This window comes from Vombatus ursinus, unplaced genomic scaffold, assembly GCF_900497805.2.
Source record: "Vombatus ursinus unplaced genomic scaffold, bare-nosed wombat genome assembly UNPS02014778.1, whole genome shotgun sequence".
Taxonomy (NCBI): Eukaryota; Metazoa; Chordata; class Mammalia; order Diprotodontia; family Vombatidae; genus Vombatus; species Vombatus ursinus.
In genome coordinates, this window is record NW_020954556.1 from 19,643,736 (window position 1) to 19,671,588 (window position 27,853).

General features: G+C 36.5%; 1 protein-coding gene across 1 annotated transcript in view; it reads left to right on the plus strand.

The window, feature by feature from the left end:
- Positions 1-27,853, plus strand: part of ANTXR1 (ANTXR cell adhesion molecule 1) — a 319,441-nt gene that overhangs the window by 183,092 nt on the left and 108,496 nt on the right. The window contains exons 13-14 of the mRNA XM_027865523.1: positions 933-1,028; positions 15,875-15,916. Coding sequence (XP_027721324.1) covers positions 933-1,028; positions 15,875-15,916 — 138 coding nt within the window. The remainder of the gene's footprint in view (positions 1-932; positions 1,029-15,874; positions 15,917-27,853) is intronic.

Consider the following 27,853-nt stretch of genomic DNA (forward strand, 5'->3'; position numbering starts at 1 on the left):
GCTCACTGTATCTTAGAACTCCTAAGTTCAGGAGATCCTCCGGTTTTAGCTTCCTGTCTCCGGGGATTCCAGACATTCGCCACCAACTCCAGCAAATAGCTTTGCCTTCTTGAAGATTGAGAAGCAACACTATACTTTCTATATTCTGCGTTCTGACAGATTTGAAAGTAGACGAAGGTGCACTCTGTCTTTTCTAAGAAAGGAGCTAGTCATGAATCAAGGCAGTTCCACCCTATTCATAATACAAAATAATTTCCTCAGTCCATGATCTGCTGGGGACCACTCCTTGGAGCCTATTAAGCTATCTGTATTCAAACAAGGAAAAGGTAAAATATTCTACCCCCCACCCTCTGCCACCATCACTCATTCTAAACAGCTATAAGGTAAATTGAAGTGAATTGTTAACTCAAGATATGAGCAAAAGTAACTAAACAGGTACTAATTCACATGGTAGCCCATTTCATTTCTGGACAACAATGTACTAGGATAGGAAAGAAAGACTCCAGACTGTGAGTTAGGAAACCAGAGTTCAAGTCCTGGTTAGCTGTATGACCTTCCTCCTGTCTTCTATAAAATGAGGGCATTGGACTTGATGATCTAAGACCCTGGAAGTTCTGTATTCTGATTGTGAGCAAGTCCTAATGGTGATGACCAAAACACGGAGGTCCATGACACCCAAACTAAAAGAGCGGCTGGGTCGTTGTTGTTTTGTCAATAAGTCGTATCCAACTCTTTGTGAGCACATGGGGGGTTTTCTTGGCAAAGACACTGGAGTGGTTTCCTTCCCTAACTCATTTTACAGATGTAGAAAACCGCCAAGAGTCATTCAAACAGACCTCGGAGCTCTCTGCAAATGACAAGGACTTTGCCATTCCCAGTGATTTGTTTTCTCAATGAGTTATCCTAAAAACTTGTCTTCCTCCCCTTTGCAGTCTGATGGTACCATCCTGGCCATCGCCCTGCTGATCCTCTTCCTGCTCTTGGCCCTGGTTCTTCTCTGGTGGTTTTGGCCCCTCTGCTGCACAGTGGTGAGTATACGCCGATCCTCTCCCGTTACAATTGCTGCTACTATAGGTACGACAGCTGACAAGCTATTGGGAGAACAATATCTGAAGAGAAAAGTGGGATTTAGGACAAAGTCACATTTTATGTTTGAGATCTGCTTAAAATGAACATTGAGGGCAAACTTGCTCGATAGGACAGAAAAAAAGGGAAGACTTCAAGAAAATATGGTTATATTCTCTATTCAATGCAACAAATATGTTAAAGTCCCTGATTTGTTCAAGGCACAGAGCTAGGCAGTGGGAACACACAGATTGATATGACACAGACTTTGCTCTCTAGTACTTTACAAGCTAAAAAGGGGAAAGACACAGATATAAGTAATGACAGGGACAGCTAGTTAATTCAGTGGATAGAGCATTGGGCCTATAGTTAGGAAGACTCAAGTTCAAATCTAGCTTCATACACTTACTAGCTATTTGATCCTGGGCAAGTCACTTAACCTCTATTTGACTCAGTTTCCTTATCTGTAAAATGGGGAAAATAATAGTACTTACCTGGCAAGCTGTTGTGAAGGTCAGATGAAATAATTGAAACGCACTTAGCACAGTGCCTGGCACATAGTAAACACTAATTAAATGTTAGCTAGCATTAGCTATCGTAATTAATGATAAGATAGATTGAAAGGAGGGCCTGAGAAAGATTCTAGGCAAGTCAGAGTCTGAATAACATATATTTTATTATTATTATATCTTTTAATATAATATAAACTTGAATAATATAAACCTCAAAGAAGCATTTGAGGTCAGACCTTAAAGGAGGAGGACTTTAGCACAAAGAGATAGAGGGGAAGTTCATTCCAGCATAGAGGGTGAGCCAAAGCTCAGAAATGGGAGAAGCCAGGATCACAACTTGGGGGAGGAGCTAAAGAATCCAGTTTGGAAGGAATACATGAAGGGCAGTGGTGGAAGAGAAGGCCAGGAAAGTGGATTAGAGCCGTATGGTGGGTAGCCTTGAAAGCCAGCAAAAGGATCCAATGACAGGCAATGAGGAAGCACTGAAATCATTTTAAATAGAGGAATCATGTGAAAAATGGATGGGAGAAAGGGAGAGAAAAAACTAGATGCAAGAAGAGCAGTTAGGGCTTTCATATCTCCTGCATCGATATAAATTACATTGGCAGCTCCATGAAGCACAGGGAAATAATAAACAGGAACAATCTAATGACAGAATCATGAAATCTTAGCAGTAAATAAATCCACAGTTACTCATTTTTTCTATAGCACCTGTGTCCCAAGCTTCTTTTTTTTTAATAAAGTTTGAGCAAGATTAAGCAGATAGAGATAAAAAACTGAAAACCAAAACAGTGCCTTCAAGTGAAGTTTTAGAAATATGACAAATTAATGAAACACGAAGAAATGCTAGGAGCACCTGGCAAGAATTACAATGGTTAAGGCCAGGGGTGTGCTGGAGCTAACAGATATTGGCTTGGGAGAGCCAATCATTAAATTCAGTGTGAACATGTCTCACCTCTGAAACTGGCGAATGCTACAAATGAGGGCTTGATTTATTGTTTTGTTGATTGTCTAAGCTTAAGAAAGTGAGGGGGGAAATGCTAATATTGTAGATTAACCTTAAAGGTGTGTTGTGCCTACATTTTTCCCCAGATAACCAATTGTCAAACATATATAAGCAGACTGCTGGTTAAAGCTCTTATAACTGGGAAGCAGCAGGTTTAATGGTGAGTCAGAAGACACCTGAGTTTAAGTTTTAGTTCTAATCCTTGCTAGCCATGTGACCTCACACAAACCATCCAATCTTTCAATGCTTCATTTTATTTATCTATCAATTAGTGGGAAAGATGCTTATACGAGATGCCTCACAGGGTTATTCCAAAAATTTTGTTGTTGTTCAGTCATTTTTCAGTCATGTCTGACACTTTGTGACCTCATTTGGGGTTCCGTTGACAAAGATACTGGAGTAGTTTGCCATTTCCTTCTCCAGCTTATTTAACAGATGAGGAAACTGAGGTAAACAGGGTTAAGTGACTTGCCTAGGATTACACAGCTAGAAAATGTCTGAGGCCAGATTGGACTCAGAAAGATGAGTCTTCTGATTCTAAGCCCAGTGCTCTATCCACTGAGACACCTACCTCAAAGAAAGCATTTATTAAACTTTAAAGTGTTATATAAAAGTGAGTTATTACTAGCAAAGCCTCTAAATTTTAAAGCAAAAGAATCTGTGCAGAAAAGGAACCATAAAGGTAAACGCTCCAAGACATTTACTCCTACCCAAATGAGACAGATTATACCCAGAACCAAAATGGACTTCTATGATAGTGGTCTCCAAAATGTCAATACTTCAAGTTTCTTTGTACCATCCTTAATACTAAAAATAAGTTAGTATTTTAATGGAAACACACTGGATTGGGAGTCAAAGAACCCGGGTTTGAATCCTGGGTCTTGTGTGTACACCCACAGGCAAGTTGCTCCCCTCCAGATTGCAGTTTACTCATCTGGAAAATCAAGGATTTCATAGGCTCATAGGTTTAGGATTGTAAGGGACCTTGGTTTTTTGTTGTTGTTGTTGTTGAGTCATTTGAGTTGTGTCTAACTCTTTGTGACCCCATTTGGGATTTTCTTGACAAAGACACTGGAGTGGTTTACCATTTTCTTCGCGAACTCATTTTATAGATGAGAAAACTGAGGCAAACAGGGTTAAGTGACTTGCCCAGGATCACACAGCTAGTAAATATCTGAGGCCAGATTTGAAGATAAATTGTCCTGACTCCAGGTCTGGTGTTCTATCCACTTAGCCACCTAGCTACCTAAATGTCAAACAGAGGAGGTTATATTTGATCCTGAAGGTAATAGGGAGCCACCAGAGATCCTTGAGCAGGAGAGTGACATGATCAGACAACATTGGCAACAGAGTGGAGGATAGATTGGAGTGGGGAGAGATATGACAAGAGCACTTAGAAAGCTCTTGCAGCTGTCCAGGAGAAAGGTAATGAGGCCCTGAACTAGGATCAAGTGGCTGCATGAACGGAGAGCAGGGGAAATGTTATAAAGGTAAAAATGACAAGATTGGGCACTGGATATAATGGGTAAGTGGCACTGTCCATTTCGATTCCTTTATTTTGTGGATAAGGAAACTCTTTTCCAACCATAGAGCTAAGGTACATCCATAGAATTGTTTTACTAAGTCATTTCAGAGATTCTGAGCAAACCAGCTCCAGCTATATCGTTAAGAATTCATAAGGATACTTTAAATAACTTTGGTCATGTGATTTTGAATTTCTTTAGCTATTTGAAGTAATTAATTCTTCAATTATTTCACTCAACGGACTTTACACAGAAATGAACTTGTCCTTTTAAATAATCTTCAGATTAGTTAGGTTTATTTGGAAGCCAAAAGTTACTTGAAAGTTAAGCTTAGTCTCTTAAGAATTTTCTTGTACTGTAGCCTAGACCAACACTCTTGGCACTAGCCTTTGAAAGACTTTTACAATGTAAAATTCTTTGGATTTTAAGTAACTCTCTGCTAAGTAACAGCTCAACTGTGTATTAAAAAATATTAAGATTTATATTGTTTTTCACTGTTCAGGGAAAAGAACCTTATTTAATTTTTATCAGCTTGCATTTTATCCATTCCTGGGTGTTTACCTTACCAAAATAGTCTTGTTTTCCCTTTGCTTTTGTACAAATCCTTATTATTTTAAGATTCTGCAATCAAAATAGAGGTTGTCATTTTTAGTATGAAAGAGATTCCTGCATTTTAATTCCATTACCACTAACAATGCTGTTGAAACCATCAATTAAAATAAAACATTTACCATAGCTTTGTGGAGAAGCTGCCAAAATTAGGCATGCTATTCATTTTGTAACTCTGAATACCTAGTCCTCACTACCATCTAAGCAAGAACCCAGAGAGTCAAGGACCTTAAGCTGTGCACCCAGAAGTTATAGTAAGTGAAGCAGGGAAGGGAGATTGCTCCTTAATGCTTCCAATGATGGCAGAGTTGGAAGGATAGCTAACATATTGGATCATGGAGCTAGGATCCCAAACATTTTCATCAAGCTAGAACAAGGACCAACTTTTATAAGATGGAATTCAATCAGGATTAATATAAAGTTGGGTTCAAAAAATCAATGGCACAATTATAGAATGAGCTTAGACAATAGGTCCCAGGAAAAGATCTAAGAGTTTTACTCAGCTTGAAGTTCAAAAAGAATTATAAGTATAACAAGATAGCTACTAAAAAAAAAAATCTTACTCCAACTACAGCTACATTGATAGACGCATCATGTCTAGGGGGACAGTTATGGTCTTGATTGTATGCTGTCCTGAGCAAAACACATCTGAACTACTGTGTTCAGTTCAAAATGCCCTAATAAGGGCATGTACAAAGGAGGGCAGCCAGGATGATAAGTACCGAAGACCATACTACACAATGAATTAGGGATGGTTAATCTAAGAGAAGACTTCTCTGAGATATGTTAGCTATCTTCAAGTATTTGAAAAACTGGCATGGAGATGAAGAAGCTTTGGTTAGTCCGCATGAGGCAGAATTAAGAACAACACTGACAATTGTCTGAAGAGAGATTTTAATACAATTATAATGAAAAACTCTGTTACTGTTGAAGAGTAAAATGCACCTCCCCTAGGACAGACTGAGATTCCAATCAATAGAGATCTTCCAATGTAGTTGAATGACCCCTTCTGGGTTTTTAAAAGAACTGGTTTGTTTTTAATCTTTGTATCCCCAATGGTGCCTGGCATATACTGGGTGATTAAATGCCTAATGAATGAATTGAAATGAAGAAAACTTAAATGAATATTTATTTTTTTAAAAGAAATTCCTATTTAGTTGAGTTGGATCAGAAGATCACTGAGATCCCTTTAGCTTCTATGACCTTGTGAAAATTCTGCTAACTGAATGAAGAACATTTATTTAATAAGGAATTCAACAAGGAATATTTAGAATGTTCCCAGAGACTTTTAAGGCTTCATAAATCATTTCATTTACAAATGATGCTAATTTAAATTAATCTTTCTGGGATTGAATGAGGTCCCACTCGCTAAAAGACAGTTATTCAAATTACTAAATATTCATTTTTTTAAAAAAATAAAGAATGAATAACTGTACTGTGTATTATTGTGCCAGTCTTTGTCCCATGCTCTGGGGTCATGAGCAGGAAAGGTATTGATTTTAAAGAGCCTAGCCTAACTGGAGGGAAAACTGTGAGTTGGAGAAGTAAATTGGGACCAGGTTAAGTAGAATTAAGTTCACATTCATTTTACTGATTAAGAAATTAAGGAACAGTGGTGAGTGGGAGAGGGTGGAAAGTGTGAGGGAAAGAGCTCAGCACTTGGGAGGCAGAGAGCCAGACTTTAAGCCCCCAGATCAGTCATTTACCTCTTAGGGACTCAGTGTATTCATCTGTCAAATAGGGAGCTCAGGGCTATATGCTCCCTAAGTTTCCTTCCACTTAGTGAAGTGAACTGTCCAAACAGATCCACTTTAACAAGTTTAAATAAACAGATCATACACTAGTACCTTCATTTCCAGTTATTCATGACTATATTCCATCCTCGAAATCCATCATGTCCCTCTATATTCCAAACAACAATTTTACTGAATACTTCTAATGTCATGATAAAGAGAAAACATGGTCATGGTGAGCAGAAAACATAGATTTGAGTCCCAGCTCTGACATTTAACTAGCTGTGTGATCATGGACACCCCTCTGAATCTTAGCATTCTCATTTGTTAAATGGACAAATCATAATTACAAGCAATATAAGGTTGTTGTTGGGGGACGGTTTAAGCACCTACTATATTTCCAGGCACTTTACCAGGTTCTGGAATACAAAGGCAAAAGTTAAATACACCCTGCCCTCCAAGAACTTACATTCTAGTAAAGTACATAGATGAACATGTACAAAACAAAAATAAAGTGATGTTGAAAAGAAATTAATTAGCAATGGGTATGGGGGAATCAAGAAAGGCTTCCTGTAGAAGGTAGAATACCTGCTTCTCAGAAGTTTTGCAACAAAATCAATTTGTAAACCTTAAAATGCTGTAGAAAGAGGGCTGTTGTTACTGTTTTTCAGTAGAGAAGCAAACAACCAAAAGATATCCAAATCTTTAGTCTGTTTCTTTTTTAGGGACAGAACTTGGACCATAGGAAAAGTCAGCCAAGAAAGCTGCTATGTCACTGTACTCATTCTTCCTTTTTGGGTGGTCTATATATCAGTCATTGAGCCAAGAACCAGAGAATTGTTCTGGTTTGAGTAGATCATAAATAATTCACTCATACTCTATAGCTTGTAATAAGATAGCCAGGATTATTTTAGTGTTACATTGCATCCAACAGATCCAATTTAAAGTCTCTGGGAATCCCTTTGAAAAAGCTCAGTTTTGTTTATTCTTTCTTGTGGTTCCTCCTATTGGTTCTAATTCTTCTTTACAACATGACTAATGTGAAAATATGTTTAATAGGAATGTGTATGTAGAGACTATATCACATTGCACACCATCTTGGGAAGGCAGATATGGAGGGAAAGGGAGGAAATTTAAAACTCAAAAGCTTATGGAAGTGAATGTTAAAACTAAAAATAAATTAATTAATTAAAAAAAGAAAAAGAAAAAGCTCAATTTCACCTTCATTCGTGAACTGTTTAGGCAAAATTCTATTTGTCTGTTGTTGAATACTCCCAAGCACCCAGTTTCAAAACCTTAGAATCACCTTTGACTCTTCCTTCTGTTCCACTCCCCACATACTTTGAATAGCCAAGTCAGGTCAGTCCTCTCTTTGCCTCTTGTATTTGTCCCCTCCTATTTACTCCTACAACAACCATCCTAGTTTGGAGCCAGAAGAAAAAATGAAAGACTCGTGTATTAAACATATAATAAAATTAGGAAATGAACAAATAAAAAATCCAAAATAAACACAAAAGAGGAAAATTTTAAAGGAGAAAAACCAAAAAGCTATAGAACTAATAAATAAAACTAAAATCTAGTTCTTTGAAAAGACTAACAAAATTAAGTGGGAGGCAAATCAAACCACAAATAAAAATCACAAATCACAGCTGAGGAGAAAGAAAAATAGTTATCAGAATGTACAATGCACAAATGCCTGCCAGAAAAATGTAGAATTTAAAAGAAAGAGTAATGTCCATAAAAATTGGCAAAATTCAGAGATCTTAATTGAATTTCAGAAAAACAAATTGATCTAGTTATAAAAGAATTACTATATATTTTTTAAAAATTGATGGAGATGTATTCATAGATAAATTCTATTACACTCTTAAAGAATAATTAATAGCTATGCTACATAAGCATTCTCAGAAATTAAAAAAAGAGAAAATTTCTACCAAGCTTCTTTTATAGACAAATATAGTCCTAAAACTAAAGGAAAATGGAGAAAGAGAATTTTGGACCACTATTATTCATGAGTTTTGATTCAAATATTTTAAATAAATCCTGGCAAAAGAGCTAAAGCAACATATCCAACAAAAAATCACTACAACCAAGTTGGATTCATATAAAGAATATAAGAATGGTTCAATATTAGGAGAAAAATCACCATAATCAATCATATTTTAAAAATTCAAAACCATATGATTGATAGATATTGACAAAGTAAAGCAACTACTTATGCAAAAAAAAAAACCTTACAGATCAGGAATGGAAGGACCTTTTTAACATAATAAAAAGAATTAAAATATTTAGAGCCAAAATATAGCATTATATGCAATGGGGAAACATTAGAAGCTTTCCCAATAAATACAGGAGTAAAGCAAAGATGCCCCCCTTTCCCTGTCTTTACTTGACATAATTCTAGAAAAGCTGATGATAACAATAAAACAAAAGAAATATACTAAGGTTATAAACAGTGGTAAAGAGAAAACAAAAATATCTCTGTTTGGAAACTGCATAATGATTTACTTAGAAAACCTTAGAGTCATCAAATAAAATCAGAAAATAAGTAGCTATAATAAAGGAGCAGGATAGGAAATAAATCCACAAATTTTATCTATTGCTAGGTAGAAATACCTAGCAATAAAAAAAACTGAGGAAGGAATAATAGGGAAATCCCATTCAAGATAAATACAAAAATATCAAAAATTTATGAAAGTCAATTTAGCAAGAAACTCAGGGCTTCTACAAATACAATCAGAAAACACTCTTTAAGGAAATAGTCACCTAAATAATTGGAGAGATGTTCAGTGCTCGTATTTATACCTTAACAGTATAGTAAAAGTGATCTTCTAAGCTAAGTTAATTTAAATGTTTAATGTTATGCTAATCAAAGTACCCAATAGTACTTTATTAGAGAAAGATCAAATAATAATGGATTTCACTTGGAGGAACAAAAGTTCCAAAAATCTGTCATGAAATAATGAAAAAAAAAGTTGGAATGAAGAGAACTTCCAGACCTCAAATTATACTATAAAGTTGTAATCTTAAAAATATTTGTTACTAGCTTAAAAAATAAAAAAAAGTGGAATAGACTAGATAAGATGCATTAGAAACAATTGAATTCAGCAACCCAGTGTCTGAGAACCTAAGGGCATAAATTACTTGGGAATAACCTACATATTTGACAAGAACTGCTGGGAAAACTGAAATGTAGTTTGATAAATCAAGTGCAGTCAGCACTTGAAAGTATAGTTATGTTTAAAGGACTATGAATGAGGAGAAGGATTAAATGTTCTATGTAGAACTATAACCAAATGGGCAGAAATTACAGGAAAATTAATTTAAATTGATGATTAATGATGAATTTTCTAAGACAAGTAGAATTATCCAATAATGCAACACTTTGTATGGCAATACATTACCTATGGCTCAAAATGGTATGTTACGATCTTTCAGATAACTTTACTCTGGTAAATTTTCTCTGAAGACATTGTGGAAAGATAGTATTTTTTTTTAGTTTTTTAGTTTAAATTTTTAATTAGCAAAAATCTAATTTCTCTCCCTCCCCACTGGAAAAGAAAAGAAAAAGAAAATTCTTCTGATAACTATGAAATGGTAAAGCAAAACAAATGCCCAGAGGAGTAACATCTGAAAAATATGTCTCACTGTGTGCTCTGAGTCCATTACCATTCTGCGAGGTAGTGGGTATCATTCTTCATCATTAGTTCTCTGGAACTGGAACTTTTGGGGGCATAGTTCCAAATTGCTTTTCAGAATGATTAGACCACTTCACAGATCCAACAGTACATTAATGATCCTGTTTTCCTTCAGCCTGTGCAAGTTTTCTCATTTTCATTTTTTCTTTTTTGGCAATCTTTGCCAATATGATTGGTGTGAGGTAGAACTTCAATTTTCATTTCTCTAATTACTAGTTTATTTGGAGCATTTTTTCCATATGGAAATAAAGACAGATGCAAATAATTAGAGAAATATTAATGTCTCATGAGTAGGTTCAGACAATATAATAAAAATGATGATACTATCTAACTTAATTTAGTTATTGGGTGCCATGCTAATCAAACTATGATAGAATTATTTTATATGGTTAGAAAAAAATAATAAAATTCATCTGGAGAAATAAAAGGTCAAGAATTTTAAGGAAAATAATGAAAAAAAGTGAGAAAGAAGGGGGACTAACAGCACCAAGTACCAAACTACACTAGACAATAGTAATCATCCAAATAATTTGGTACCAGTTAAGAAATAGAGGTCAGTGAAACAAAATAGGAACACAACAAACATATTAGCCTAATGTTTGATAAACCCAAAGATCCAAGTTTTGGGGGCAAGAATTCACTATTCGACAAAAACTGCTAGGAAAACTTGAAAGCAATATGGCAGAAATTAGACTAATATCTCACACCATACATCACAAATAGCTCCAATGGATATATGACTTAGAGTAAAAGGTGACTTTCTAGCCCAGATAGAGAAGCAAAGAAGAAATTTCCTTTCACAGTTATGAATAGAGAACAGTCCATGATCAAACAATGTCTAGAGAAGAGAAAACGGACAATTTTGATTACATAAAATTTAAAAGTTTTTACACAAATACACACACACTCAAAACAAACAAACAAACAAAAGCAAATGCAGCTGACATTAGAAGTGAAGAGGGAAATTGGGGGAAATCATTGCAACAAGTTTCTCTGATAAAAGTTCTCATTTTCAAGATATATTAAGAAATGATTCAAATTTTTAAATTTATAATGGTCAAAAGATATGAATTGGAAGTTTTTAAGATCATATTTCTTTAATACCTTAAAATATGCATTAGGTTTATAGTGTTATAATTTTATTTCAGAAAAACTAAGGAAGTAAAAGAATAAGAACAATGTCATCCATTTTTTTTTCTTTTTTTTTATTTTTTAGACAATTGGGGTTAAATGACTTGCCCAGGGTCACACAGCTAGTAAATGTCAAGTGTTTGATCTGAGGCCAGATTTGAACTCAGGTTCTCCTGACTTCAGGGCTAGTGCTCTATCCACTGCACCACCTCGCTGCCCCTTAAATTTTTCTTCAAAATCAGTCTTATGTTATACCATAAATGGGTTATGATGACATGATAACATGGTCAAATAAAAGCAAAAGTATTCCCTAGAAGGTGAAATTGCATTTGCAAAAACAAAGTTATCCCTAGTGACCCCATTATCCACATTTAAATTTCTGCAAAATAAATGGGAAAAAATACAGCATAACAGCATTCATGGGATCCAGCTGTCATTGAACATATGGTGAATTCATGCTCAAATATATGATTTTACATTTCACATAAATGTGTTCAATCAAAAAAAGCCTGTAATGTTTAATTTTAATTGCCTGAAACATCCTGCAAGATTTTTATAATATCTAGTTTTTCCACTTGAAAAGTTTCACTATATTTTCACATTGGCTTGCAAATGCTTTTTTTTACATTTGCTTCAGCCAATTCAATCAGTATTTTTCAAAGGAAATTCTTCACTTCAGGAGTAGTCTTTACTGAATTAAAAAAAAAAAAGGTGTCTTGGAATTAAATAAATGGAATGTTCAGCTTTACTCCAACAACAGAAATAATAGACTATACTGCTCTCTTTGAAGAAGTGTATTAACTACTTAAGGCCACCAAAGGGTCACTTAAGTACAGATAATTTGCTAACCAGGACAGTAGTATACAGAAAACAATGGATGATATACTATCTAACCACTTGAGGAGGTGATAGTGAGAGAAAGAAAGCACAGTATATGTAACTGAACTTCCCAAGCAGATTTCCAGGTCCCTAGGTAAAAGGAAAACCATTAATTTTTACAGATAGTGTATACTAAATTTCATAATCCTTCTCTCACACTTAAAACTTCCTTCAACACTTTCTTTTGCAGTGGTCCCATACTACTTTACATCATTTGTGTACATACTTTTCCTCCCTTTTGGATTATAGGCTCCTGATAATACCAATAATAACAATAACACATTTCATTGTGTTTTGCAGTTCAAAACATCTCTGTGAAGTAAGTTCACAAATCATTATGTGCATTTTATAGATAAGAAAAGTGAGACTCAGAGGAGTTGTGACTTGCCTGAGTCACAAAATGTGACCCTAGATATCATCCTATCTTCTACACAGAACCCTGTACAGCTTTACTATAACTAGTGTCTTAGACTAATGTTGGTTATTATTTGACTGCTTCTGGCAGATGTATGGTATATGTTGCAAATACAGGATTTTTTAAAACAATATCGAGGGCAGAAAGTTAGCGTTAGACATCATTAGAATTCAGGAAACTTTCTCCAAATGCTCCTTGCAACTTCAAGTCTAACACAGAAAGATGGCAACTCATTGGCCGTTACATATAGTCTCAAAAACAATGTTACTAGAATAGGAAATTAGCTTGAGCCTCCAGTAATTATACAAACACACACACACACACACGCACACACAATTAATTTTAGAGGTACTGAAGCAAATGAGTTTAATTAGATAAAACTTTTACATATATTAGTGTAGTTTCCATTCTCAGAGTTTTTTCTAGTTCTCCTTCTGGGTCTTTGCAATCAATAAAAAAAATACTTGTATCCAATAAAGAACTGTTTATTAGACCTTAATTAAAGTCCAGATCTCTATTGATTCTAAATCTAAAACTGCATCTTATTTTATCTTGCCAAATCCAGTACCTAGCACAGAGCCATACCTATAGTAGATGCTTACAAATATAAATGTGAGTATTTATATACTCATTGAAAAAAATTAGCATAGTCTGGTTCTCATTTTTTAAGGGAAAAGTTGTTTGGTTAAAGTGAATAGAGATACCCTTCAGCCCTACCCCATATCCATTAGAAAGACTTTTTTTCCAGGAGGAGGAAAAAAAGGAGGAGCAGGGGTAGGAGAAGACAGAGGAGGGGGAGGGAGTGAGAAGGAGGAGAAGAGGAAAAAGAGGGGGAGGGCGGGGGCTATAGACCAAGGTGTCAAACTCAAATGCAGCCTGTAAAACTCCCATGTGCAGCCTGAACTACATTCAAATGTAATTAGGGAATGTTTAACAAAATAAATAAAAGTACAATACAAGATAGATAATATTAATTTGTGATTTTCTAAGTCACCTTGCTGCCTGTGGAGATCCATTTCTATTTGAGTTTGAAATTACTAATGTCATCTTTGTGAAGTTTAAAGGCAGTGAGTGGTTATTGGTTTCAAGTTAAGGAACCTTAGAAATCATCTAGTCCAACCCCTTCATTTTACAAAGAAAGAATCTGAAGTTGAGGAAGAAATTTGCTTTCCCAAAGTCACACTGGTTGTGACCAGAGCCTGAATCTGAAACTAGAATCTCTGAGTTCCAAGAGATTACTCCAAATACAATGCTTTTCCCACAAAGGTCCCCTGAACCAGTAATTCTCAAAATGTGATTTATAGAGATCCTTTCAGCAGATCTCTTATGTTTAATAAGACCACAGAGTCTATACTTATTCTCCTTATGGCTTGAATTTGAAAGTTGTTTATGTCATTGAATTAGAACTAGACGCTACCTCATTAATGTCTTGTTAAAAAGTGGTGCCAATTTCCTCATTCATTTTGGAAAAGGTTCATTTCAGTGTCAAGAGGGACCAGGTGGGGTAGGTGATCTAAGGGGCCTTCCTTGCCAGCATGGTCTGTGGGCTAGAAGAGTCAGAAAAGCTACTGTCCTATGTTCTGGGGCTCTAATGGTCTCCATGCTCCTGGAAACCAGCAATCAGCAAACAGGCATGGAAGTTTGTCCCCTTCATGACTCTGCTAGTAGTGCAGTGGGTCAATCAGGGTGTTTCTCTTGTGACCTAGTTGTTATTGTTCTCATTTTTGTGCCTGTTGTTTAGTATTGGGAGTAGGTTTGTACCGAACCAGGCACATTCCCTCCCAGTGAACTCTCGTGATCAACAACTGTTCCCTTTTGTAAGAAGTTTGACCGGATAACAGACACAGCCCAGAGACCAGGGAGCAGAGTTTCATTCTGAATAAAAATGTTACTGGCCTGGATGAAGACCATAAGATTTAGAGCCAGAAGGAGTAACCAGAGAGTGTGCAGAATGTGGAGACAGAGCATACCTAAGGCCACTTCTAACTCAAAATCCTATTAATTTATAAGGCCTGGGGATATTAAATGACCTGCCCAAAGTCACACAGGTAGTAGTAGCAGTAAGTAACAGAACCAGGATTTATGTTTTGGCACCTTGTCTCCCTTTAGGAAGCAGTATGGTCCATGAAAAAAAATGCTGCATTTGGCATCAGAGGGCCTGGGTTCAAATCCCATGGCTCTGCCTTGCTAACTTAGGGCAAATCACTTCACTTCTGGGTGAAATTATAAAATGAAGGAATTGGATTAAAATCTGGAGATGTTTGCCCTCACTGAGGGTAAAACTCTGCACTGGGGGGATTAAAAATAAGAAGATTAAAATGTAATTGAGAAATGTTTAACTAACAAAATAAGTAAGAAATACAATACAACATAACTAATGTTATTTTCTAGTTTTCTAAGTCAAAATGCTGCTGAAAGGGATCCATTTCTATTTGAGTTTGACACCACTGAACTGGATGACCTCTAAGATCACTTCCAGCTTTAAATCTATGACCCTATTAGTGCAAATCCAGGGTTCTTTCCATCAGTTTTGAGTCATCAAACCCATTATCTGCGCCTCATAAGTACCATTCTGTATAGAATTGTACTACCTGCCCAAACCATCACATTTCTTGTGACAGTAACATACTCAGATTTTTTCACAATGCATGGCATAATTAACAGAGTGCTAGACTTGGAGACAAGACCTGGATTTGAATCCTGCCTTAGACACTACTTGGTTGATTCTTGGTCAGTCACTTAATTTCTATGAGACTCAGTTTTCTCATCTGTAAAACAGAGAAAAATAGCACCTTCCTTACAAGTTTGTTGAATCAAATGAGACAATGTATGCAAATGCAAAGCATTTTACAAATCTTAACATGTTATAAAAATTTTTGGTCAATCATTTTTCGTCATGTCTGACTCTTTGTGACCCCATTTTTGGGGCTTTCTTGACAAAGGTACTGGAGTGGTTGGCCATTTCCTTCTCCAGCTCATTTTACAGGTGAGGAAACTGAGGCAAACAGGGTTAAGTGACTTTCCAGGGTCACACAGCTAGTAAGTGCCTGAGGCCAGATTTGAACTCAGGAAGATTAATCTTCCTACCCCCAGGAGTGGCACTCTATTCGCTGTGCCACCTAGCCCGTTATAAAAAATACCAGACATTATTATTGTTACCTTCATTAATAATATCATGGCAGGGTGGGGGGAAGTATCCTATAAAATTATACTCTCACACCTATGGAGCATCTAATTAGTTCAGGTATCTTCAGAATAAAGTAGTAAGAAACTTTGTCACCTGTTTTTCTGTTTTCTTTTCAGATTATCAAAGAGCCTCCTCCACCCCCAGCAGAGGAAAATGATGTAAGTATGGCAAGAATGATCACACCTTTCTTGAGGAGTGTTTCACTAGTTCTACAAAGCCAAGCAGAATGGGCCAGAGGTCTAATTAGGTCTGTCTATTCAAGGAAATTCAATGCCTTGATAAAGGCCATGTGGACCAGAATTATGAGGAAGTAAAATTTCTATGTACTCTTTTAACCATATATTAAGACAGGAGTTGAATCAGCTATTCACCTGGATGAAATCATTACTCTATTACTCTATAATTACACTAAAGTCATTGTTCAAAATTAGTTTTTAAAAAATATTTTTGAGGTTTTCCTTAAAAAGCTACAAAACTGGTGATGACTGATTTCAACAATCTCTGATTTCATCTACGTGGATATACCCTCCACCGACACTGATAGAAACCCCTTAGTAAATAGTTTTAATAAGTTGTTGTGGTTTAAAAAAATCCATCAATTGATGGCAAACCTTTAGGCACTGAACCACTGGCATTTGGATGAAAGACCTAAAGTCTGCCACATTAGTTCTACTCAGAATTTCTCTATCTGGGTAGAACTTTCCAGAGTTTGTATGACATTGGCATGGTCTCTGAGGTCTCTTTTGGTTCTAGATCTATGATTCGATGAGAACCTTCAAGAACCCAGGGCCACTCTCATTCTGTAACACAATAGCAGAGGAGCAATTTGTTCAAAGGTCGTTCTAATGTCACTGTTACTGTGCCTGTCATTTTTAAAGAGAAAATTACAGCCACTCACCATCTCTTGCAAGGTGAAATTTTATGTATGGAATTACTATTTGGGAGGAGGCGGGAGAAGGGGGAAGCTATTATATGATCTAGAAACTTCTTAGTTTTAGAAACTTTTTTTTCTGGGGTTTTTTTTTCATTTTAGACTCAAAGAATAGAGAAAAGGGGGAAAATATAAACTTAAATATTGAAACTTAAATACAAAGTAAGAAAAGAAAAAAATGTCACATGCATAGCAGAACATAAGAGAGTATTCAAAATTTGTAGCAATAAATTTTCATTTCAAGAAAGCCATTATGATAAATACTACACATTGGGTTAAGAGTTGTCCATCTTTTCTTTGCTTCCTCGTAAGTTGTCTTTTGTTCTCTGCTATGCACTTTTTACTTTGTTCTTTTTTCCCCCTTCCTTCCCCTACCCCCAGAAGGCTATAATTAAGCATGAATATATTTATATGTAGATATAGATATAGATATAGATATATACATACACATGTGCATATATACACATATATACGTACATATATATGTACTCTCTCTAACAAATTCTACTCCTGCTTCTTGTTTTTGTGTTTGTACATATATCTTATTTCCTATTTATTTCCTATCCCTCCTGACTCCTCTACTTCTATTATTCCATTACTACTAGTAGATTCTTCTACTAGTTTTAGAATCTTGAAATATACCAGTGCCCGATTCTTCCTTTAAAACAATAATATTAAAAATTTTGCATAGTATAGTGATGAGTGCACACAAGAGAAATGACTTGGGACCCATTTATGCTTTCAAGTCTTCCTCAAGTAAAAAAAACATAAATAAAGTGTTTTGCAGGTATCAAATACTCAAATGGATCTGTGATCTCACAGAGTCAGTCATTTGCTCCAACAATTCAAATCCTAACCCATCCACACATGCCACTCCATACAACTCTCATCCGAGGTCCACCAAAAGTTCACCACAGAGTGTGTCCATCCCCATTCTCTTCAGACACTGTAAGGTGATCAGTACAGAACTCTGGCTGTCCCACTGTCAGCCCTCTTGCTCCATAACCAGCCTCTCTTCTCCTCCTGTCATACAAACCTTGGATAATATCCTTTACCTCAAGTTCTTCTTAAAGTTTCTTCTTGGTTTTTTTTTTTTTCTCGCTGTCTGTTTATACCTCTCATGTAACTTTCTCTTGCCCCTGTGAGATGCTCATGTTCTGTTCCTTAGAAGCAATGATATTCCATACTCCTTGCCAGAAAACAACACTGGTAAAATGTTAGTATTGAAAAGATTGGTCTTTGTTTTCATGGGAAGCTTTGGGTCAGAGAAAGAGCTTTACAATTTCCTTAAAGGTATCCTCCTCCTTTACTACTGGGCCCAGCTGATTTTCTATCTGTATTGTCTTTCCCAGATATGCATACTGTTGGATTATTCAATTCAATTGCATGTTGAAATCTAAGCGATAGAAATGCACTTGATCAATCAATAAACATTTATTAAATACCTACTATGTGCCAGGCACTGTTATCTTTTTAGTGCCAGTGAACAGGCCAGATTCCTTTGAGTGATTACAGAGTTCTAGAAGGCTTTGCCAAGTCTTGGGAATCGATAACGATCAAGACAATATCATTTACAAAAAAGTATCACTGAATAAGCGTTTATTAAGCACTTCGTGTCAGACACTGTGCTAAGTACTAGGAACATGAAAAAGGTAAAAGACAGTCCTTGCCCTCAGGGAGTTCAAAGTCTCACGAGGGAACGACAAGCAAACGAGGATGTACTAACAAGCCATATGCAGGATAAACAGTAAATTATCAATAGAGGAGAGACCCTAGGACTAAGAGATTGAGAAGTGCTTCCTGCAGAAGGTAGGATGTTAGCTAGGACTGAAGGATGCCAGGGAAGCCCATGGGCAGAGATAAGGAGGGGGGCAATTCTCAAACGGGAGGTGTGGGATAGCTGGTGAATATACCCTAAGCTAAGGGATAGAGTGCCTCTTTCAAGGAACAGCAACAGGCCAGTGTCACCGGATCCCAGAGTACATGAGGGGCAGGTGTCTAAGGAGAAAGAAGACTGGAAGGGTGAAAGGGATTAGATTATGAAGAACTTTTAACACTAAGCTGTTGTTCATTCATTTCAGTCATGTCCGACTCTTTGTGACCCCATTTGGGGTTTTCTTGGCAAAGATATTGGAGTAAAATGCCATTTCCTTCTCCATCTTATTCGACAAGTGAGGAACTGAGGCAAACAGAGTTAAGTGACTTGCCCAGATTAACATAGCTAGTAAGTGTCTGAGGCTGGATTTGAGCTAAAGGAGACAAGTCTTCCTGACTCCAGGCCTGGTACTCTATCCACTGTACCACCTAGCCACCCTTGAACACTAAACAGAAGATTTTATATTCAAACATGGCAGGTGACAAGAATTTATTAAGTGGGGGTGGTGGTCATGATCAGATCTGTACTTTAAGAAAGTCACTTTGGAGGCTGAATGGAGAGAGGACTGGAGTAGGGAGAGATTTATATAAAGCAGGCCAACAAGTAGGCTATTACAATAGTCTAGAGGTGAAGAGATGAGGACCTACTTTGAGGTAGTGGCAATATCAGACAAGAAAGTGGGTATATTTGAGAGATATTATAAAGGTGATATCAGTAGGCTTTGTCAATAGGTTGGTGGAGGTGGTAAGAAATACTGAGGAGTTGAGGATTCAAACCTAGGATATGAGGAAAATGGTGGTACCCTCAACATTAATTGGAAAGTTTGGAAGGAGATGAAAGTCAAGGGGGAAAGATAATGAGTTAAGTTTTGAATGTTTGGAGTTTAAAATGCCTCTTGGTGGAGCAGTGGATAGAGTGCCAGGTCTGGAGTTAGGAAGACTCATCTTCCCAAGTTCAAATCTGGCCTTGGACACTAACTAGCTACGTGACCCTGGTCAAGCCACTTAACCCTGTTTGCATCAGTTTCTTCATCTGTAAAATAAACTGGAGAAGGAAATGGCAAAACATTCTAGTATCTTTGCCAAGAAAATCCCAAGTAAGTTCATGAAGAGGTGCACTTTACTTAAAATGACTGAACAACAACAGGAAATCCAGTTCAAGATGCCTAAGAGGCACTTGGAGATGAGAAACTAGAGGCTGACAAAGAGATTATGTCAGGATAAGCAGATCTGAGAATTATCAGGAAAGAGATGATAATTGAAGTCATGGGAACTGATAGGTCACCCTGTGAAATAGTATAGAGAAAGACAAGAAGAAGGCTTTGTGGAAAACCCCCTGTTAGTGAGCATGATCTGAATGAAGATCCAGCAAAGGAAACAGAAGAAAGAGTTAGACTAGGCAGGAAGAGAACCAGAAAAGAGCAGTGTCCCAAAAAACCTAGAGAGAAGAGGTAGATACCAAGGACAAGAGTATGAGAAGAATCCTAGCAAATCCCCAGCAAATCCCTCCTCAACCTGAACTCTGTGCTGAATCTTCTCCACCATAATACTGAATACTTCTTCCAGTTTTGTGCATGACTTAATGCTTATTTAGAGGATCACAGAACAGGATTATGTCTATTGTTACTGACTGATCTTCATTCACAAATGGGAAACGCTTTACTGTAAAGGATCCTGTAAGTTAGCATTTTGTTCTATCAAATCTAATACTTTCTACAGGAAACAAACTATACGCACAATGATATCATATATTCTTTACATCTTCAAGCTAATTGTAAGATGATAAGGATATGTTCCCTACTAACATCCTCCTCAAGAATGACCTAATTTTATGTATATATACTCATAGAAAGATTTTCTATAGATGGAGGAGTAAGCATATAGGTTGATAGTCCTTGATGATTTCTTGGTCAGCTTTTTTGGCATGGATCAGGTCTGAGATTTTTTTTCATGCTTTTAAATATTCCCTCTCCTTTGTGTAATCACTATTTCAGTCCCTCAAGCCCCTCACAACTGTATCATATCTAGCATGGTTCTCCTTTATATAGGCTTGATTCAAGCCAATTACTTTTCTGATCTTTATTTTCTTTTGTGACATTTCTACGTCCTCTGCAAACACCTGAGGGGCTATGATGTTAGAATTCAGATTTGGTGATTCCACTATCCTTGATGGAGAAAACAGTTTTTGCATATCATTTCCATTTTTCTTTTGTTGTAGATTTTCCATTTTCATCCTCAAATACTCTTGAGATAACTTTGTTCCTCTCACAAGTTAGCTCACCAAGTTTTCTTTAAACTAATTTTACCATCTACTACTTCTCCCTGCTTCATGTAATGTCACTCCGCATAATCATCCATATTCCTTCTTTGTAAACTTTTACAGACAAGTTTATATTCTAACCTGATGTTGCCTCTGGCAGCCATCCCTATCCGGTTGGCCAGTAAGTCATATTTTTGCTGACTAAGCTACTTTCTAGGTATTTTTGATCTTCTTTTTATGCAATTAATTTGCATTGATTTAACTTCTGGATTCAATTATTAGTCAGTTTCTGTGTCATTTCTATTGTCCAGTTCACATTTTTAAAATCTTCAATAACATTTAAGTAATTTGGGGTTAAATATTTTTAATTGTATGCTATATTTTTCTCATTATTTTTCTTTCTTCTTGTTTATTATATATTCTGATATTAGATCTGATGAGTTGATAGTCTGAATTCATGGACAGATGGGGTAACTACAATAATGTATTTTCCTATATGTTAAAATTTGGTCAGTTCATTCTTTATCATGCTTTATCATATCTTTATTCATGTTCACTGTGTCCAGTAGTTCTTTCTTTTTCTTCAAGAAAGCACTCATGGTATAAAGGCATAAGACTGTACAACCTACAAGTCTTTGGCATATCACACTTATTTCCCTTAGACCATGTTTTCCCATATATCTCTCCCTATCCTCACTGTTTTCCCATCTCTGAAGTTACCAGGTCTCAGAATTGACTTGATTTGGAGGGTCTCAGCAAGTTCTTGACAGAATTTCTCTATCGTTATGCCTTCAGCAACTGATTTGGGTAGATAAACAGTAACTGTTTTCATGATGATCTTTTTGAAAATATTTATCATTAATATTAGCCTTTGGACATATGATAAATTCACTTTTTTTTGCTTTTCCAAGGAATAAATGAGTCATCTTTCTATTTAGCTTTATCTTCCCTCTTTCTTCTGCTTTTGTTCATATCAAGAATGTCAAGAGTGATATGATTCAGCTACTCCAGCAATATATTCACTCATTGGTCATTGGGTATCTTTAATTCCAATAGTCAAATTGAAGTTTGTTGGTGGTCTCAAAATGATGGGATTCTAAGCACTCCCTACCCTACCCCATCCCACCTTTCTTTTAACCATTTTGTCACTCTCAATGCAGAAACAAAATGGAATCCCACAGGACTGAGGGTCATTTTTTCTTGCTTTCATTGGTTGCCACAGCAAAAAAAATCATCACTGTGACCAACCTACTGGTGCTATACCTCTCCATGATTAGCTAGGTTGGTCCTCAGAAAACAGATAATCTATTATCAAGGTCAGATGAAGCTTTTTCATCATGATGGAACCCATCAGAGATTGCACTCTACTGACATAACCTTTGAGAACCCTGGGCCACCTCTGTATCATAATGAGAGATTAGAATAGTACGTAGTGCAGTGCAAACTTCAAAGAACCATATAAATGTTAGCAATTATTGTTCTTATCATTTGAAATTTATCCAAGATTCTACCACTATATTTGGCTGACTCTATCACAAAGGAACAAGTCAACATGGCAAGGAAATGGCAAGAATTAAAAAGGAAAAATTGTTAATAATACAAGGAGGCAAATTTGTCTTCACTAAGATTTGGTGGCTTAATACCCATGACTGGAATATGGCTCTTAGGGAAAAACTTTATTCAAAAGAAACAGGTGAAATAAAGTAGAAGTGGGAAGGAAGGATGGGAGTGGGGAGGAACAAAATAACATGCATATTAAGAAGAAATATGGTGGAGATAATTTGATTAAAGATTGACAAAGATATAAATAGTACTGTTATTGATGTCAGAGTACAAAACCACATGGACAAAAAGAGGAAATAGATGAGGAGTTTCAAAAATAGAACTCAAAGAATGAGCATTGTATGATAGTGATGGGAGACTTCAGTTATCCAGAAATCTGCTAACTCTCTGCCCAAAGCAGAATTGCTAATTATTTCTTGTGTTGCTTTAATGATACAGTAAATCCATCCTTCTAAAGGCAGAAAACCCACTAAAAGAATATTTTTATTCTGCATCTCATTTGTACCAACAAAGAAGAACTACTTTCTGTGGTTTAAATGATGAGAACCTTAGGAGGAAGAAGTAGGCAGACCATCTTAGAATTTGCTATAAAATGACAAAAACTGGAAATAATTTTACTTTAGGGGAGATTGCAGAGGGTTCAAAGGATAGACAGAATTCCGAAGACAAATTCTATAGAAAATGCCCAAGGAGGGATGGATGAGAAGCCTTCAAAAAAGTAATGCTTAAGATACAAATAAAAATAGTTCCAACAAGGAAGAAGGGGAGTTGTCCAAAGGGAACAAAGTAGATCCACAAGGAACTCAAAAACCAATTCAGACTTTTTTTAAAGACATACAAAATATTAAAGCAAGGTCAAGCAACAAATGCATGGCAAAGTCCTGAAAGAATACATAAGAAGCACTAAAGCTCAGAATGAGTTGAGGCTGGTATGGAAAACTAAGAATGACAAAAAGGCTTTTTCAGCTACACTGAGAAAAAGAGGAGGATTTTAGAAATATAGGAGCACTGCTTGGGGTTTATAGGATGATTATAGCTCAACTCACATTTCAGTTTTCTCCATGAAGTACTAAATACTATAAAATGATCTTCGGACTGGAAAGAACCGAACAAAAATGGTTAATGGGGAATTAGAGACAGAGACAAATAAGTAAATAGTAAAAGAATACCTGTCTGCCCTTAAGGAATTCAGTTCACCTGGACCAGATGAATTACATTCTCAGATACTGAAAGAGCTGACAGATGTGATTGCTGACTCAAGATCAATGATCTTGAAAAGATCATGGCAACAGGAAAGTTCCCTCTGGATGGAGAAGGGTAAATGTCTCAATCTCCTCCTTCTCTCCCCCTCCCCCTGCAAAAAGGGAAGAAAATTAAATCTGCAAACTGTTAAATAGCCAGATTGACTGTTGATTCCTGTCAAAATTCTAGAATGTGCTATTACAGGGATGGTTAGTTAACAAGAGGAAACAGTTATCACAAAGAACCAGCATTGGCTTCATCTAGAATAGTTTGTGCTAGTTGAAACATTTTCTTTTTTGACCAGGTAGACAGGAAAGACAGCTAGGTGGTGCAGTGGATCAAGCACCAGATCTGGAGTCAGAAAGACTCATCTTCCCAAATTCAAATCTGGCTTCAGACACTTATTAGCTATGTGACTCTGGGCAATTCACTTAACCTTGTTTGACTCAGTTTCCTCATCTGTAAAATGACATGGAGAAGGAAATGGCAAACTACTCTAGTATCCTTCCTGAGAAAACCCCAAATGGGGTCACGAAGAGTTAGACACAACTGAAAAATGAATTAACAACAACAAAAATAGGGAGAATGTTACAGATATAGATTTCCTAAATCTTAGAAAAGCACTTGACAAAACATCTTGTTAAAAAAAAGGAGAGCGATATGGCTATAACTCTGTAATATAATTAATGACTCACTAGTGTGATAGGACAGCCAAAAAGGGTAATGTATTCTAAAGCAGCATTCACAGAAGCAGAGCATCCAGCGATGAGGAGATAAGCCTGCTGTACTTTGCCCTGGTCAGACCACATCTGATTTACCATGTTCAGGCCTGTTCCCCACATTTTAGGAAGAATATTAATAAAGTAGAGAGTATTCTAAAGAGAACAATCAAGATGGTAGTGGGCCTAGAGCTCACGCTGTATGAGAACTGATTAAAGGAATTGGGGAGATTTAGCCTGAAGAAGACTTAGGGGGAAAGACTTATGTTGTCTTCAAGTTCTGAAAGACTATCAAGGGGAAAAGAGGGATTAGATTTAGCCTGCTTTGTTTCAAAAGGTAGAGCTAGGGACAATGAGTGTGAGTGTCAAAGAAACAGAAGACTTGATAGAAGGAAAAGCTTCCTAACAAAGCTATCCAGAAGTACCTCAGCTACTTTAAGAAGCTGCATGAGTTCTCCTGCCCTAGAGGTCTTCAAAGAAAGGCTGGATGCCTATTTGTCAGAAATATTCTAGGCTGGATTCTTATTCTAGTAGGAGTTGGATTATGTGACTTCTGAAGTCCTTTCCAATTCTGAAATTCTATGGTTCTGGGACCCTGGACCATAATACACACAGGAATCCACTACCAGAGGGAAAAGTAACAGTGGATAGCAAACATCTGTCCAATTGTTTTTATCACATCATGAAGCCCCTAGATTGAATTCTCCTACTACTAGTGACCATTGCACAAATTATAAAACATACTGGATTGGAGAAAAGATCTGTTGATCAGATGCTGGCTTTTTTTCTCTGTCTGCAAGACATTGCTGTGTGCAAACCAATTTGTTCTCCATGTCTACCCTTGATTCTTTCATCAAGTTTCCTATATAAAGAAATAATGGTTAAACTTTCAATTCCATATGGCTCCCATATCCTGAAATGTACGTGTAGGAGTCAGAGGATTTAATAACTGCAATCAATTAAAACAAGTCATGTTGGAATGCTCACTTTCTGTCCAGATACCAAAGAAGGAAATTACATTACTGTGCCATGCAGGAAAAAAAAAATCTCTTTACATTCATAAAAACCTTTTCTTTATCTATCAAGTATCTGGATCCTGGGCTAATTTCACTGTTTCCAGTTTAGCTCTGTTTCTATTTTATGAGACCACTGTCTTCGGTTGCCTATTATGTCCCAAAATGAGAGAGTAAGAGATTTCACTTGTGTAAATTGTCTTCATATTGCTCTTCTTTCTTTCTAGAAAATAACTTCTCTTTCTCTCATAACATCAAGAATTTACTTTTCCCTTCCATATTAGCTGCTCTGTTTGTAGACCTGAAGTCTACAGTACAATCAGTACATCAAATACAAGCAGACATGAAATCACAAAATGGATTCAGTGTGCTACCATTCAAACAATCCATAAAAAGACATGCCCAGCCATCCCTGCCTTCAAGACCAATTAGGTGCTGCCACTGCCCTGAAGTCTTCTCTAACTCCCATCTCAAAGTAAATTCTCTCCTTCCCCAAATTTCTCTTAACTCTATACCTACACCACTCCTTTACACTTATCAAAGTCTTCCTTCTGTCCAAATATCTAACTTAAGGTTCCTAAATAAATTGTAAAAAAAAAAAAAAAAAGGAAGGGGAAAGAAATATAGTGCCCTCAGTTCTTCTCATTTTATCCAATATTTTTTCAATAACAACACTCCTTAAAAAAAGGAAACCAACCTGCCATTTGAAATGTCATTACAACGTGAGCTGCATGTACCTTTTCAGGATTATGCCATACCCTAAGAAGAAGGACCAGACGTGTCAATTGATGCAAAAAATCATTATGATTTTATTTTGAACTTTTAAAAATTTCACCTTATTTCATTTTATTTGCCTTATGACTGCAAAAAAAATCATTATCAATTGATGCAGTTTGGTCCTTCCGAGAATTCTTAAATACTAATATTTCAAAGCAGAGCCAAGGTAGCAGAGTGGGAAGAAGCAACAGAATCTAGCTCTCTCCCCATACTTCCTTAAGAAAGATCTAGGGAAGGAATCAGACTAAATCCTGACCTGTAAAGCCAAGAAGTCACAGTGAGTCATTTTCTCAGCCCAGTGAGGCTTAGGGAGATGGACAGAGAGGTTTACATACACCAGGAGAAGAGGTCTAGCTAGGACTATGGCAGGGAGTATTTTGGCAACAGGGACTGAAAAAAGGTAGAAAAAGGACACCAGAAAGATTCCAGAGGAACCCTAAGCAAGTGCTGAGTGCAGGAACAAGGGTCCTCTGGCAGGTCTGCCACCCCATAACCCAGTGCTGAGTCACAGATCCAAGGCAGAGAGGAGCTGTTGCAAGTGTGGACCTTAGGAACAATTTCTGGAAAGCAAGAAATAGCTATGCATCTCTGATCCCTGGAGCAGAGTGTAATGTCCTAGACCAAAGGGGAGCCTGTAGTTCAGATACTCTGAACTCATAGAGCCTTCCAGCCAGCCAAAAAGGGCCAACTCAAGCAACAGTATGCAGAAACACGGTGATAGACACAAATTTGGACCAGGAATTTGTAGAAGTTAAACTGGGAGGTCAGTGATCAGACATTCCCCTAAATCACTTTCCTTTGAAAACACTGGACAGTTTGGAGGGTCTCATCCAAAGCTGTGGAAGCAGCAGGACATTAAAGGACAAAAGCTCAGTCCAGACATCCCTCTCCAAAAGTGTGCAGAGCACAGAATTAACATAAAGTTCAAAGTCAAGAATTAGGTTGGAAGAATGAGCAAACAAACAAAAAAAGAACCCAACTATCAAGAGCTGCTTTGGTGACAGAGAAGATCAAGACACAAAGAAAAAGAGAATGACTTGAAAACATTTATAAGCAAAGCTTCAAAGAAAAAATAGATCTTAGACACCAATTGGACAATAATTCCTAGGAGAGTTAAAGAAGGCGTTAAAACATGATTTTAAAAACCAGTTGATAGGTGAAGGAGTATTACTGAATTCCCTCTGACACAAATCTGGCTTTGATACCTAAACCAGGGAGAACAAAAACAGAGAAAGAAAAGTATAGACCAATTTCCTTAATTAATATTGATGCAAAAATTTTAACAAAATACTAGCAAAAAGACTATAGCAATATACTGCAGTGACCATACACTATGTTAATTAAGTGGGATTTTTACCAGGAGTGCAGGGCTGGTTCAGTATTAGGAAAACTATCAGCATAATTGGCCAGATCCGTTACAAAAGCAACAAAAATTATATGACTATATCAATGAATGCAGAAAAAAGTTTTGACAAAATGTATTGTTATTAAAAACATTCTTATTAAAAACACTTAGAAAGCATGGAAATAAATGGAAATTTTCTTTAGGTGATATGTAGTCATCTATTTAAAATCAAGAGCAAGCAGTATCTGTATTGGGGATAAACTAATAGCCTTCCCAATAAGATTAAGATGAAACAAAGATGTCCATTATCACCATTACTATTCAGTATTGTACTGGAAATGTATAGCATATAAAACAAGAAACTGAAAGA